At 33.0% G+C, this 15,577-nt stretch overlaps 3 protein-coding genes across 5 annotated transcripts; 1 reads left to right on the forward strand and 2 right to left on the reverse strand.

Moving 5' to 3' along the window:
* Positions 1–3,488, forward strand: LOC145595421 (mitochondrial outer membrane protein porin of 34 kDa-like). The gene is made up of 6 exons (XM_081651831.1): positions 1–158; positions 299–366; positions 937–1,047; positions 1,822–1,908; positions 2,000–2,208; positions 2,925–3,488. Exons 1-6 carry the CDS (start codon positions 110–112, stop codon positions 3,229–3,231), a joined length of 831 nt encoding a protein of 276 aa, XP_081507957.1. The 5' UTR covers positions 1–109; the 3' UTR covers positions 3,232–3,488.
* Positions 3,489–4,840: 1,352 nt separating this feature from the next.
* Positions 4,841–7,230, reverse strand: LOC145595423 (hypersensitive-induced reaction 1 protein-like). 2 transcript variants are annotated; one of them, XM_081651834.1, is made up of 6 exons: positions 7,034–7,230; positions 6,319–6,537; positions 5,964–6,084; positions 5,780–5,871; positions 5,594–5,690; positions 4,841–5,324 (listed from the first exon to the last, which is right to left on the reverse strand). In XM_081651834.1, the coding sequence occupies exons 2-6, from the start codon at positions 6,505–6,507 to the stop codon at positions 4,969–4,971; spliced, it is 855 nt and encodes a 284-aa protein (XP_081507960.1). In that variant the 5' UTR covers positions 6,508–6,537; positions 7,034–7,230; the 3' UTR covers positions 4,841–4,968. The 2 variants fall into 2 exon arrangements, with proteins under 2 accessions (XP_081507960.1, XP_081507959.1); XM_081651833.1 differs by having other exon boundaries at positions 7,011–7,230.
* Positions 7,231–8,317: 1,087 nt separating this feature from the next.
* Positions 8,318–11,595, reverse strand: LOC145595424 (hypersensitive-induced response protein-like protein 1). Of its 2 annotated transcripts, none has more exons than XM_081651835.1 (6): positions 11,442–11,595; positions 9,926–10,135; positions 9,642–9,762; positions 9,458–9,549; positions 9,265–9,361; positions 8,318–8,987 (listed from the first exon to the last, which is right to left on the reverse strand). In XM_081651835.1, the coding sequence occupies exons 2-6, from the start codon at positions 10,112–10,114 to the stop codon at positions 8,623–8,625; spliced, it is 864 nt and encodes a 287-aa protein (XP_081507961.1). In that variant the 5' UTR covers positions 10,115–10,135; positions 11,442–11,595; the 3' UTR covers positions 8,318–8,622. The 2 variants fall into 2 exon arrangements, with proteins under 2 accessions (XP_081507961.1, XP_081507962.1); XM_081651836.1 differs by having other exon boundaries at positions 9,926–10,132; positions 11,442–11,564.
* Positions 11,596–15,577: the final 3,982 nt, after the last annotated feature.

The raw sequence follows: 15,577 nt of genomic DNA on the forward strand, positions 1-15,577 counted from the left end.
ATTTATATAAACCCTCAACTCATTTCCATTATTTCTCAAAACCCTCATTTTCTCTCTCTTCAAACTCCAATTTTCTCTCTCCTCTGAACTTTCTTTGTCTCCATTAACAATGGCGAAAGGACCTGGACTGTACAGCGACATTGGAAAGCGAGCTCGAGGTCTTCATTTTCTCTCTCCTCTTATTTTTCTGCATTTTCTGATATTTTTCTGGATTTTTCAGGTATATAATTTTGTAATTTGGCTTGATTTTTGTTTTTTTTGTTTTTTTTTTTTTTTTTTTTTTTTTGAAATGAATTAGATCTTCTTTACAAAGATTATCATTCCGATCAGAAGTTCAGCATATCTACTATCTCTCCTACTGGTGTTGTAAGTGTTCTTCATTTTTATTTTATTTTTAAAATTTTTAGTACAATTTGTTTGTTAATTTTGTTATATGTAGCAGTTTTTTCGTTAGATTAGATCGTTTTTTTTCCACTTTTTTGTCTGAAATTTGTTATTACTGTTCAATTTAAGCTATAATGCTCTTTAATTTTGTGATTGTGGTGTAATATATGGATTAGCTTATAAATATTGTTATAGCATATTAGTCAGATTTGATAATTTCGTGATTAATTTGCTAGTTTCGTGATTATTTTGCCGGTTTATATAGAGTTCTATTGGTTATATGCTGACATGCTTCCGCTGTTTGCTTGCATTGCGTATATTTTGCAATTGATGTGTTTTGCAATTAATTCGATAGCATATAATGCGAGTTATTCTGATATAATGCTGCGATTTGATCAATTTGTGATTAATTTGTTAGCTAGTGCTAATAGTATAGTAATTGTGATGCTGCTGCTGCTGCTGCTGCTGCTGCTGCATGTCATCGCTTTATTTGCGTAGTGTGAAATTCAACATTTCGTTACTAATATTGAAGATTTTATGTGTTTTTTGCAGGCTATTACTTCAACTGGAACAAAGAAAGGTGAACTGTTTTTTGGTGATGTGAGTACTCAGGTGAAAAACAACAATGTCACAGCTGATATCAAAGTGGACACCGGCTCTAATGTGAGTCACAATATTGCTGGAATTTGTTGGATTTGATGTTTTGATTCTTGAAGTATTCTAAGCTGTGATCTATCTTTTTTTGACTTGAGATTATATTAATTTGGTTTTTTTATATCCTCGAGTGTAATTATTGTTATTAATTATACTGTATTATGAAGAGTGTAATTATGAATGAGTTGTCATGGTGATAAATTAGTTTCTTTGTCTAGATTGGGTTGTCACATCACTAGCTCGAAAGTCAGCGTCAAAGTCTTGACTAAATGATTGTTACTTATAGAGGCTTCTTTAGAAAGACTACTGCTGTTTGCTGTTTGCTGCTTGTCTGTTTCTTTGATTTTTACTCAAATATTGAAAATGTCAAATAAAAGATAGTTACACTTTTAAAAGTATCTTCAATTCTCCATTACAAGTCTTCTATGTTGTCATTGTCCTTTGGAAGGAAGATTTAGTTTATTTTTGAACTGAATGTCTGAATTTAGCTTTGTGTGATTCGTGGATCCTGTAGCTTAATATGCCAAAATTCAGTAGTCGAATCAGGATGACCAATTAGATTGTAGGAGCCCTCGTAGGATGGAGGGAGCAGTTGTTTAAACTGAATATTTAGCTTTGTGTAACACAACATGCTATAATTGAGTGCATACTGCATAGAACCTCAGGAGTAGATAACCTTCTCCAAAGGAAATAATGAAGGTACAGAAAAGTAGAATTGAAAGAGAGTGGAAGCATTTACTGTTTATGCCTATGTATCTCACTCATGTATTCTGTATTTGCCAGTTGCTGACTACCATCACTGTGAATGAGGCTGCACCTGGATTGAAAACAATTCTGAGCTTCAGAGTCCCTGATCAGAGATCTGGCAGGGTATGCGATTAGATAACACTTATCTATGAAATTATTTGCCTGTATCATTTTTTTGAGGTTTAAAAGGCTAATGTTTTTGCCTTATGGACAGATTGAGCTTCAGTACTTGCATGAATATGTGGGGATATGCACCAGTGTTGGTTTGACTGCAAACCCGATTGTGAATTTTTCTGGTGTGATTGGGACAAATACACTAGCCTTGGGTTCCGATGTTTCATTTGATACCAAAACTGGAAATTTTACCAAATGCAATGCAGGAGTGAGCTTCACCAATGCAGATCTGATCGCTTCACTTACCTTGTGAGTGGTTTCTTTCTATTACTCTTAATGCAATTAGTGGAACATTATTAACATACGTATTTTGTTTGAAGTAAAGAGTAAGTCTTGTCTTTAACAAGTTCAGTTAGCACTCAGCGGAAATTAGAGAATAATATCTGAACAAGGAAAAATATTATACATCTTGTCACATATTTGTAGTTAGTAATGCAGTTTGCTATGTTATACTTGTTCAAGCTTGCTATATGCGGAGTGCTGTACTAGAAAACAGCATTCTGAATCTTCTGATGATAATAATAATACACAGATAGAATAATCTGCTTGTATCATTTTAAACATAATATTTTACTTTTGTGAGATGGGCTTTTGTAGAAGCATCTGTAGATCTGTTTGACAACTTTAGCATGTAATTGAGAATGAACAAGTTTGACAAAATAAAAGTTTTTCCTATTGTGTAAACTGCGAATCACTTAGTAGCATAAGCAACATATATTAGAACTTGTTGCTTTATCATTTCTATCTGAGCTTGACAGCTTGTCAAATTTGTTCTTTGGATGGGAGAATATTTAATTTTATAACTTTTTTTTTTGTATATTGCCGTTTATTGGTGTTGACAAGTAGTTGCTGTTTTTGCAAGCATGTATATTTAATAAATTATGTTGTGGAATAATGTGAAATTAAATCAATTCCTTTGTTTACTTAGATGATAACAATTGCTATGGAATCACTTGTTAATGCAGGAATGATAAGGGTGACACTCTAAATGCATCCTACTACCACTATGTTACCCCCCTAACCAATACAGCTGTTGGCGCCGAGGTGACTCGCAGCCTCTCAACCAATGAAAACACACTCACCCTTGGTACCCAACACGCTTTAGACCCATTAACAACTTTGAAGGCACGCTTCAACAACTCTTGCAAGGCTAGTGCACTTATCCAGCATGAGTGGCGTCCCAAGTCAACAATCTCCATCTCTGCTGAGGTTGACACCAAAGCCATTGAGAAAAGCGCAAAGGTTGGATTGGCATTGGCTCTTAAGCCATGAGCTGTCGTTATACTTACCAATGTTCTGTGTTCTTAGCGGTGCTGACATTATTTCAGGTGGATTAGGTGATTTTGGTCTGTAAAAAATAATATAAGATGCACAAACTTGTGTCTTCACTTGTCGGTTTTCCTTAGTATCGTTCAATTCCCGTCCATTGTGTTGGCGGGTGACTTTTTTTTTTTTTGAAGATTAGAGGACAGAATACTCTAATCAGATTTTGATCGCAGGCTATTTCAATCAAGAATGCTGTTTTGTCACTCGTGCTGTCTCTTTATCCCCTTTCACCTCCTTTGGGTTGAAATGTTTGATGCTGTGTTCTACTGTTCTTGTTGATTTATTTTATCCACTTTATTACTGTTTTTTTTCATTGTGAATGATTTATTTGCAGGCTAACCTTTCTTAGTGTCAGAGAACAGGTTGAACTTGGAATGTCTGATAATTTTGATTAGGCTGGGCCTTCCCAGTAATTTTGGAAGTAGAATCAAAGTCAGGGTCAGGGTCGGTAAACATCAGAAAAGATTGCCTGGTTACCTTGATTAATGATTACTCTGTTCTTATGATAAATTATCTGACAATTTATCGTCTGAGATTTTGTTGCTGTTGTGTTTCATTCTTGCCATCCTTCGCAGTACACAATAGTTCTCCCTTGCGCAAGGCAGCATAACCATTGGCTGGGAGAGGCCTCGTGTGAGCTGTGTTTTGGTAGGACAAGGCATGATGGGTGGCCCTAGTGGCATAATGGACCTCGTGCATAGAAGAACTATCACAACAGCACTACACAACCCTACGGGTCAAGCTGCAGACCTGCCAATCTCGACTTGGGTTCCATTGTACCAACTGTAGGGAGATAAGCTCATTGAAGAAGAATTCCCCATGATGAGATAGGTGAAATTCGAATCTAGCCTCCCGCATTCTCAAAACTCAAGATCGCCCTAACAGCTTCAACTCTTCTTTACATTCATCATTTATACAGTTGATGATGTTATCATTGCTTATTTTTTCATAAAAATAATATAAAATTGTACACTACGTACTTGTGTCTGAATACTCCATCATTTTATCAACCTCTAGCTTCCCACATAGTCACATAGATAAACCTTATTTGTGTCTGAATACTCCATCTTTCCATCAACCTCTAGCTTCCCACATAGTCACATAGATAAACCTTATTTCCCTAACATGACATTTCTTTCTACAAATTTAAAGAAATCTATTCTACTTGATACATCAGAAATGCGCACCAAGGCTATTCACTGTTAGTACGAGTAATATTGATTGAATTTCTATGTTATTGTACTTATGTACTTCGTATATTAGTTGAAACCTATCTGAATTCAATGATGCACTCTCTACACAATTACACTGATGATTAATAATTTAGTCTTAATTCTTAACTCCACACATTGGAAGCTACAAACTCCTGCTATAACGCCTTTTCTGTCTCCTTCCATCTTCTCATCTGTGCACTACATAATATTTAGCAACAGGTCCTAAGAGGCCTGCATTGTACAGCAGCACATGAAACTGATTCATTCACAACCACCTATCTGCAATGAGCTGAGGTCAGTCAACATGAAAAACATACACAAGTGACAAAATTATACAGGAATGAAAGGTGATGACGACAAAATTCTTTTCAACACAAGCTACATATTACAGTACAGGAGAAATAAAGCATTAAGATTTCAAGTAGACAAGGTATTTATTTTACAATGTGGTAGGGGTTTAGCTTTTAGATTAAGATGATGATGCTTGAAGCAGTCCATCTCTAATCTGTGTGGCAGTGTCACGCACAGCACCAGGCCCATGTGGTATAAACACAGCTGATGTCTTGGAAGCTGCACCGATATCCTTCATGGTGTCAAAGTATTGAGTGACAAGGATCATGTCTATAACATCCTTAGCACTTGTCCCAGGAACATTATCAGAGAAGCCTAGTACACTATCCCTAAGACCATCAACGATTGCCTGTCGTTGCCTGGCAATACCCAGCCCTGAAAGGTACATGGATTCTGCCTCTCCCTCTGCCTTTTTTATCTGTAAGATCTTCTCTGCCAAAGCCTTGTCATTTGCTGCCACTCTTAATCTTGTAGCTGACAAAGTTAAACCCTTACCAGAGTGAGACACATAAATGTAATGGGTGATTCATTAAACAATTTAACAAAAAAATCTTATAATTCTGCTATCATCATTTGATATACATACACCAATTTTCATTATAATATGATGTAGACAGTCTAGAGACTCTAGATTGCTTATATGTTGATTATTTTTACACAAGGCTGGATTTTCACATGAAACGAATCTTTTCATGCAAAGGATGCTAGAAGCAACAAAAAAGAGAGGACAACAAATATCTTACCAGCATTGATTTCATTCATAGCCCGCTTGACACCTTCATCAGGTTCGATATCAATAATAAGTGTTTGAACAATCTCAAAGCCATAATGAGACATTGCCTGAAAAGAAATTCCTCAGTTTTGATTGTCAGATTCTGTATGTATAGGACTACTTTCTCACAGATGCATCGATATTGGTATAAACTTACTTTTTCGAGTTCATCAGCAACTGCTTTGGCAATTTCATTCTTCTGATCAAACACATCATCTAGATTTAGCCTTGGAACACTGGCTCTGATCACTGTAAAATCAGAAAGGTTCTAAGAAAATTACTCTTCTTTTAGCTTTACAGTAAAAAAAAACTGCAGTGTTCAATTATGCTGTCATATTTACCATCAAAAACATAGGCCTGAATTTGAGAGCGAGAGTCAGTGAGCTTGTAAAATGCATCATTTGCCTTCTCAGCTAGGACACGATACTGAATAGATGCAATAACATTGACAAACACATTGTCCTGCACAGATCACTCTATACTCATTCTCCAATATCCCTATGCAAGGGTACAGATCGAACTCATTCTACATGAATATACTTCATGCAAACAATTCTAATTCTAAGTCAATATGATCAAGCTTTTTTCATGTGAAGCAACTAAGATCGGCCAAGTTAATAAAACTGACAGCATAGTTGATTTGAGTACTTAAAATACTGAAACACATATGGTGAGACAGAGACTAGAGACACTGACCTTGGTCTTGGTCTCACAGCGTACATCTAGCTGTTGTACACGAAGACTAAGCTTGCCTGCGATCTGATCACCGATGAACCAGGGGACACAGTGGCACCCTGGCCCCAATACATCATCAAATTTACCAAAATTCCCCTTAATAGCAACAGTGGATTGGTCAACTTGAACGCAGCAGAACAAATTCCCCATTGTTGTGGTCTATGTAGTTCAGTAATTTACCTAAAGGTTATAACCAGTAAAATTTACACAAAAAATTAAGAGATTATTGTTAAAGATGGAAAAGAAGTCTTTGTATTGAGAACCAATCATTAAATTCTCATATACGAGCCAAAAGATTGCAAATTCATCACAAGAAAAGTTGAGCTAACATAATCATTCATAATCATTATTCATGACTATGATATGCATAATTTCTGTATAATTTTATTCACTAAACAATCTTATATAATCACAAACTATAGATTATGGAAAAAATATTCCAAAAATATATAGCTATGCTAAACTTGACAGTATTAACACAATTAATTTTAACAAAGATTTAATGAAACTTCATTATTCTATATTGTCCCCAAAATTTTGTTACAAAAAAAATCATGTAATCAAATGATCATTATACAAACTTACAACTTTACAAGATCATAATTAACTTTTATCGAACTGAAAATAATATACGATATGATAATATTACTTACAGATAGAAAGATGGACGACGTACGTGAGATAGAAAGATCAAAGATGGACGAACGTGGTGACAATGCTAGCGAAGAAGATCAATGATTCAATGGAAGAGTCGCTATTGGCGAAAATGGCCAAGCACCAAGCAATCGCTAGGTTACTCAACAGAGAGATTTCTTTTTATATTGATAACTGCCTTTAGCTTTCAAAACAAGTTCATACTCTTTATTTGACCCTATAAACCCTGTTCGTCGTGCTTGAGATAGTAGGTTTTAATTGGGTAAAAAAACTAAAAATGTTGCTTACAACAATTTGTGTGGATAATGTACCGGTTGAAAATTCCACCTGAAAATGATTGAAATGACTCTAACCAAACGTCCAAACCTTATTTATTTAGTTAACATTATTTTACCCTATCTATTAACTATTACTAAAACAAAACATGCTGACATCATTAGAGGACACATGTGAATTTCTTATTAAAAATTTTCTCGCTTAAATTATTTTTGACATCATCCTTTTTTTTTTCTCTATTTTTTCTCACCTATTCCAAAACTAAATATAAACAATACTTCTTTCAAAATAATTCATGGATTATGATTACACTTTTTTCGAATATAAAATTGACAACTATTTAAACAACTAATAGCTACCTAATCTGGGCAACGCATGGGGACTTAACTAGTAACAACTATACAAGTTGTTTCAAAAAAAAAAAAAAAAACTACTCCGTATACAAGTATGACCCAAGTATATACTACAAGTATTTATTTTAAAATCAGACCGAGTAATATTAACAAAACAAAACACAAAGTTGACTGTTGACCACATAAAGTAGGTACATACTAGGTTTAATGTTCCTTTATACAAATTTATTGAGTATCCTTATTTTTTTTATACTAATTTTCATAAGGAGTTTGTATCAATTTTCCGGGTCTTACACTCTTACACGATCACAATAGTTAATTAAGAGACTATGAAAAAGATGTATGAATGATGCATGCATAAAATGGCAAGCATGATTATCTCCTTACTTGTCTACATATTCAACATTTGCTGATGTAGGTACTTTATATATTATTGTAGTCTATTTTGATCGATCGATATTTGACCTTTCATTAGTTTCATAATATCGGAATTTTTGGCTTTGACCGGTGATTATAAGAGCAACATTCAAAAATGTTTTGTTTTAAGTTTTTTGATGCACGATAATCACTATGCACTCTTATCTATTGTCTAAAATTCTAAATTGCGATGTTCAAGGTTTCAAAGCTCAATTAGTTTTACGTTTCATCATTGTATCTAGCCTATATACTATATAGGCTTTTACGGAGTAATTTATTAGACTTGCATTTTTATGGTAACCAGTTTATATACAAACACAAAATACAATTTTGTTCAATTCATAAGTTATAATGGCAAGAAATTGAGGTCACACCAAATAATTAAGCAAATTACAGTACATGAACACTTCTGCACTTGTTTTACCATGAAAGCTTATAAACAAACAAGAAAATCTCGATTCCACACAAGCAAACACAGAATTTAAAGACGAATGAAATTAACAATCATCATTAAGTTTCCCTAACACCCAAATAACCACATCTGCATCACTACATGGTGGGGTTATTAGTGAGATGATGCTGCCTGTCCTTGAAGCAGTCCATCTCTGATCTGTGTTGCAACGTCACGTACAGCACCAGGTCCATGAGGGATAAACACAGCTGATGTCTTGGAGGCTGCACCGATTTCTTTCATTGTATCGAAGTATTGTGTGACAAGGATCATGTCCATAACATCCTTTGCACTAGTCCCAGGAACGTTGCCTGAGAAGCCTAGTACACTGTCTCTAAGACCATCAACGATTGCCTGCCTCTGCCTAGCGATACCCAGTCCTGACAGGTACTTGGACTCTGCCTCTCCTTCAGCTTTTTTGATCTGTATGATCTTCTCTGCCTCGGCTTTGTCATTTGCTGCCACCCTCATTCTTGCAGCTGACAAAGTTGAAGCCGTTATCAGAGTTAGTTGTAAAAATGTAATGGATGATACAAAGACTAATTCAACCAAAGTTATTATGATTACAAAGTAGATAAGTCTTATGCACACTCTCTGATAGCATGTCATAGGAAGAGTACTTCCCATGTGCCAAAGACAATCAATATTCCATACCAAATAAATCGCGGTCTGATTTTATACATGAAAAACAATACTTCCAATCCTAATTATAATGCCAGAGGTAAGGTAACCCATTGAGGCTGATGAATGACTTACCAGCATTGATTTCATTCATAGCGCGCTTGACATGTTCATCAGGTTCGATATCAGTAATGAGCGTTTGAACAATTTCAAACCCATAATGAGACATTGCCTGAAAAGAAAATAACAAATTTGATTTTCAGAATCTGATTGAATATATACAGGACTTTAGGATTATTCGTGCAGCTATATACAAGCATAAAATTACTTTTTCGAGCTCATCAGCAACTGCTTTGGCAATATCACTCTTTTGCTCGAACACATTATCCACATCTAGCCTTGGAACAGTGCCTCTGATCACTATAAAATCACAAGGATGTATAAGATTCAGATTTCTATAGCATTTGAAGTTCGAAACTGCAAATATATATTACATTATCATATATACTTACCATCGAAAACATAGGCCTGGATTTGGGAACGAGTGTTGCTGAGCTTGTAAAATGCATCATTCGCCTTTTCAGAAAGGGCTCGGTATTGAATGGAAGCAACAACAGTGACAAACACATTGTCCTGCATAACAAGAAACAGGATACTCAAATATCTAACAATTCTAATTAAACAATCACATGAATTTATGTTTTCATTAGGCTTCTTTTCTTCAAACAAACCGATTCAGAAAGGCTAAGCTAACAAGCAATGAAGGAACCATAGCTAGACATATAAGAAAACTGACCTTGGTCTTGGTCTCACAGCGTACATCCAACTGTTGTACACGAAGACTAAGCTTGCCTGCTACCTGTTGACCGATGAACCAAGGAACACAATGGCACCCTGGCTCGAGCACATCATTATATTTCCCAAAGCTCTCCTTAATAGCAACCGTCGATTGGTCAACTTGAACACAGCACAAGAAGTTCCCCATTTTATGGTCTATGTAATTCTTCTAAAGGTAACAACCACAAGAAAATTTCAACAATATAAGGGGTTAACAAATTATTACCCAATAACACAATAACAAAAACAACAACATAGTTTGACAGCTTTTCACCAGTAAAAATTAAGACAATACATACAACTCTTATGCACGTTCAAGAACAGCTTTATTAAATTAAGGATATATATTACAGTAAATAGTCTAATTAGAGATAGATTAAACTCAGTTCTGGCCAATTCAACACAATTATTCACAAGCCAAATTTAGCTCAATATAAATTTAATTATTGTATTAAAAATTATAAAATCCTGGCAATAAATTTCTTCATGATTGAATGCATATTAGGTGTGTGAACAATGATGATTACAACTAATTATAACCATCATTATCCAACTTATTTTTAAACAAAATTAATCATCAATTTTTTTTTTTTGGCCTATATAGAAACATTTTCTCTCGTGTCATTAGATTATTGTAAGTATTTTGTAACCCATGTTTGTAATTATTGTATGATGCCTCAATCCTACCTCGTATAAAACTATGAAAAACAATAGTCATACGAAATTTGTAACTATGTTTACATTAAATACATAAAATAATATACACAAAATCATGGCATCAATATATATATATATATATATATATATATATATATATATATATATAGGGATATATAGGGTAACAAAAATAACCCTTCTAGATTAAAATTGTTGAGAGTCTTGAGACTCTTGAGAGTAGAGAGGAAAAGTGATAAAAAAAAAAAATAAATAAATAATAAATAATAAACCTCACTCATACTCCTTTGCTTTTATGACTAAAAGGAACATTTTTTACCAAAGGCGCCCCTATTGATCTTGTAATGTAAACAATTTTTGTTTAACTATGGGCAAACTGCTACTTCACGTAAAATACCTAACAAGTAGCGGTTTTGCTCATGAACTATTAAAAAAAACACGTACTTATAATGTTACCACTAAATTAACAATTTTTGTTTATATCATGAAAATTAGACCGCTATCCGAGTAGACCAAGTTTTTTATATGTCAATTGATAATAGTATTATACTTTATACCTTATTATTGAACACTATACTAATTGAAAAATACTTCACGCAATACAGCCCATCCTAAAACCATACCTCACAATTCGTAGCAAAAACAACAACAACAAAAACCATCTAAATTTTCTTTTTGAAAACACCAATTGAGCAATTTCATTACATAAAAATATCATACTATAATAAATTGAAACATCAGGATACAAATTAAAAATTATACAGAAAGAAAGAAATTAATTTTGAGAAAAAAAATCTTACAGATTGAGAGAGAAAGATGATGGAGAAGAAGACAAAGTGAAGATAGGTGTTTGGCGAAAATGGCCGAGAAATCGCAAAGATATTCACCAAACTAAATCCCTTTTTATATTTCTTGGTAGCAAAACTTATTGACTTTTTTAACAAGTTTTTAAATTATAGTCAATGATGTTATTTTGTCGAATTTTCCACTTTAGTTACAAATATTCTTAAGCAAGTTGTATTTAAGTTTCTATATTTGTTTATGTACTAATCAAATGCAGTTATTAGTCATTTTCCTGGGAAATTTCAAGGAAATGTGGTTGCAACTCATGCTAGACCAGGTAATTATTATTCTTTGAAATAATGTTGAGTCAATCCATTTAAATTTTGGATAGACATTGAATTTTCAATGTCCACTTTATACTTTGGATATTTTCCAATTTCATTCCCATAATCAACCTATGGGCAGGACTCGATTTAAATTAACAAGTTGAACAATTTGAAAATCGAATGAGGAGAGGAAAGATATCTTTACTATTGGGATAATAATATTTGATGCTCGTATGTTCACTTTCGTTTACTGCTCTAGCAATATATATATATATATATATATATATATATATATATATATACTACAGTCTATAGATAAAGTTTTATTAGTGATTTTTAGGAAAAGTATTGTGTATAGGGATGGCAATGGGTCTTAAATCCGACCCAGACTCGGACCCGACCCATATTTTAGGGTTTGGGTCCTTAAATTTTAAACCCGATGGGTTTGGGTCGGATCTGGGTCTAAGCTTAATGGGTCGGGTCGGGTCTGGGTCCAAAAATTGTAGAACCAGATTCGACCTATGGACCCGTTATTTAATTTTTTTTTTTTTATAAATAATAAATATATATCAATTATAATAATATAAAAAAAAATCACTTAATATACTACGTAATTAGAGGTTCAGAAGATAGACTTTAGTGAAAGTGAGAAAATAAAACAACAAGCAACCAAGAAATTAAGTTTTTGCGGAGTATGACTTTTTTTCTTGCATTGTCTTTACTTTTTAATGAACAAATTATTTGTGTGTCCCCCCAATTTTTTTTAATGCGTCTTTTATTATTTTAAAGTAGTATTATAGTTATAAATTTAAAATTTATATACAAAATTATAAAAAATTAATAAAAATCATAGTTAGACCCATTTTGGACCCGTTTTAGACCCGATGGATCTGGGTGAGGGTCTAATTTTTGTAGACCCAGTTGGTCTGGGTCAGATCTGGGTCCACCTCCGAAATTTCGTGTCTAGGTCTCAGTGGACCCGACCTAGACCCGACCCATTGTTAGGGCTGGCAATCCCTGACCCGACCCGATAACCCGAACGAACCCGACCCGAAGTTACTGAGAGAAACCCGAACCCGACCCGATCCGAACCCGAATAACGCGAATTCGACCCGATTTTACCAAAATTTCATATTTCGTAATAATATTAAGTTTTACACTATTTTTTTTATTGTTTCTAAACATAACCCGATATCTGACCCGAACCCGACCCACCGACCCGAATTGCCACCCCTACCCATTGTCATCCCTAATTGTGTAGAACGGACTCACATGAGTCCAATCATACAGAAAAAAAAAATTAATGGTTAGAAATTAGATAATAAGTATCAGAAATTAGATAATAAGTATCAGAAATCAGATAATAAGTGTCAGAAATTAGATAATAATAATAATGGTCAGGTATTTGATAATATAAGTATTAGAAATTAGATAATATTGGTCAGATGTTAGATAATAGGTATCAGAAATTAAATAATAAGTGTCAGAAATTAAATAATACTATATGAAGCCCGTGTGATGCACATTTGTATGATTTTTTTAAAATATTTTTTTTTATATATTATGTGCTAATTTTTTTTATATATTTAGATAAAATTTCTAATATTAAAAGATAATATATAATATATAATTAATTTAAACTTAACAATTTCATTCGCCAATTTTGCCTACGTGGCATTTGAACTATTTAATTATAAAAGAAATTAATAATCTCTTATTTAATTGACTACAACAAAAATTAATAATCCTACATGGCGCGCTAGGAAAATTAAATCCTACATGGCTGTTCAAAAACTCAAGTAAAAACTCCCCTATATATATATATAAGGGCCTGTTCATATTGGCTGAATGACAATTTTTTTTCTTTATTGGTTAAAATAAGGGCTTGTTCATATTTACTTAATTTCAGTTCAGTTCAGCTCCAATCAGTTCAGTTCAGTTTAGCTCCTAATTTCCTTCTCTCATAAAGTGTTCATTTTAGCTCAATTCAGCTCAGTTCAGTTCAACTCCAATCAGTTCAGTTAAGTTCAGTTCAGCTCAGTTCAGTAAATGTGAACAGGCCCTAAGTCTTTTGCATATACGTTTTTTTTATGTACTCGTTCTGTTTCAAAATGTTAGTCCCATTTAGAATCTTTTAACTATTAAAAATTAGGGAAAATCTTCTAAATTACTTTCTAATAATATATATATATATATATATATATATATATATATATATATATATATAATTATATATATATTATATATTATATATATATATATAATTATATATATATTATATATATATATATAATTTAGGAGAACATGCCAAAAGTTGCATATGTTGATAATTTTATAATATTTGTTAGGGAAAGATTAAAGATATTTGCATCCATATATGTAGAAACGATAATTATTAGTTTTTTAAATAATTTAAATTTTAATTATTCATTATTTGTTGTTTTTACATATGTGGCAAAATTCTTAAATCTTATTTGTCACTTTTTCTTAGGTGGCTAGTGAACTTTTTAATTCTAAAATAAATTATTAATCTAATTTTTTTCATTGGTCAAAATAATATCCTTTCTTATATGGCGCGCCGAATGCTCTCGAAAAATGCCTACTTTATTTATATAATATATTAGATTGGTTAGGTATTAAAAAAAAAGTATCAGAAATTACATAATATTGGTCAGATATTAGATAATACTGGTCAGGTATTACATAATATCCGTCAGGCATATGGAAGTGGTCAAGTTTTATAGCCTCAAGCTGAAGACATATCACGTGATTAACTTTATGTTGCTTTGGATGATCCCAAAACATGTAGTCCAAATATATTTTTTGATAATTAATATAAGCCTAATATCACCCACTCAATTAGATTACTGTATTACAAGTGTAAGATGGTTCTGATTTTTATTTATTTTATTTATTTTATTTTTTTTGAAACCAAGATGGTTCTAATTTTTCGATAACATATATCTAATCTGTTTAATTGTTTGGTTCTTTGATGGATGTAGAAATCGAAACATCTGCACGTATTTAATTAGCTGGTGAGTACTTAGCATTATGTTAGCAGAATATGATTTCACAATAATCAATCAATTGGTTGCGAAGAGGCTGGTGTCAGCTGTGGCAACGGTCGTCAAGTTTTGCATTCAATAGAGTCCGCCATTGAAGAAGAAGAAAAAAGCTTCTACGATGAGGTAAGGTGTAATCCCCCATATTTTTAACTTAATCATAATTTATTTATATATTATTCTTACAATTATATTTATGGCAATTTCATTAAATAACTTATTTTATGAAAAGATTTAAGTAAACTAATGTGTTTTACTAATTTACAAACAATTCTAACATTATAGCCCAAAACCCAAATATTACTCCTAATCTAATTAGGAAACCCAAAGCCCAAATAAAACCCTCAAAAACCCTTACTCTCCTCCTCCATCTCACGTAAAAAAAAAGGGGGAAAGCTTTCATTCTTCTCCTCCTTTCTTCTTGTTTTCACGTACACTCAAACAAAAAAAAAAAAAAAAAAAAAAGCTGCTGCAATCCCTGCCGCCGCGCCACTGCCGGACCACCGCCCCCCTGACCGCCGCGCCGCCCATCACAGCCGACCACCCTGCAGTTCGCCTCCCTTCCTTCTCCTTCCCCTTATTTCTCTTCCTCTTATTTCTTGTTATTTTGATTAAAGCTTCAATTTTTATTTGTTTTCATATAAAATTATTGTTATTAGGCTTTGATAGTATGTATAATTTACAAAAGATTATAAATTTATGGATTTTGTATGTTTAAATTATTATATTAATTTTCAGATTTGGGTATGTATGAATTTAGGGTTT

Source organism: Chenopodium album, chromosome 19 (genome assembly GCF_948465745.1).
Source record: "Chenopodium album chromosome 19, dcCheAlbu1.1, whole genome shotgun sequence".
Taxonomy (NCBI): domain Eukaryota; kingdom Viridiplantae; phylum Streptophyta; class Magnoliopsida; order Caryophyllales; family Amaranthaceae; genus Chenopodium; species Chenopodium album.

What these genes read in the sequence shown, in the direction of transcription:
- LOC145595421 (XM_081651831.1), top strand. Translation starts at nt 110, where the DNA reads ATGGCGAAAGGACCTGGACTGTACAGCGACATTGGAAAGCGAGCTCGA. An exon ending in CATTGGAAAGCGAGCTCGAG is followed by an intron (nt 159 to 298) that starts GTCTTCATTTTC and finishes GAAATGAATTAG; the next exon opens with ATCTTCTTTACAAAGATTAT. An exon ending in CTGATCAGAGATCTGGCAGG is followed by an intron (nt 1,909 to 1,999) that starts GTATGCGATTAG and finishes CCTTATGGACAG; the next exon opens with ATTGAGCTTCAGTACTTGCA.
- LOC145595423 (XM_081651834.1), bottom strand. Translation starts at nt 6,507, where the DNA reads ATGGGGAATTTGTTCTGCTGCGTTCAAGTTGACCAATCCACTGTTGCT. An exon ending in GCTGTGAGACCAAGACCAAG is followed by an intron (nt 6,085 to 6,318) that starts GTCAGTGTCTCT and finishes TGATCTGTGCAG; the next exon opens with GACAATGTGTTTGTCAATGT. An exon ending in TCAGGCCTATGTTTTTGATG is followed by an intron (nt 5,872 to 5,963) that starts GTAAATATGACA and finishes CTGATTTTACAG; the next exon opens with TGATCAGAGCCAGTGTTCCA.
- LOC145595424 (XM_081651835.1), bottom strand. Translation starts at nt 10,114, where the DNA reads ATGGGGAACTTCTTGTGCTGTGTTCAAGTTGACCAATCGACGGTTGCT. An exon ending in TTGCTGATGAGCTCGAAAAA is followed by an intron (nt 9,362 to 9,457) that starts GTAATTTTATGC and finishes TTTTCTTTTCAG; the next exon opens with GCAATGTCTCATTATGGGTT. An exon ending in TATGAATGAAATCAATGCTG is followed by an intron (nt 8,988 to 9,264) that starts GTAAGTCATTCA and finishes CAACTTTGTCAG; the next exon opens with CTGCAAGAATGAGGGTGGCA.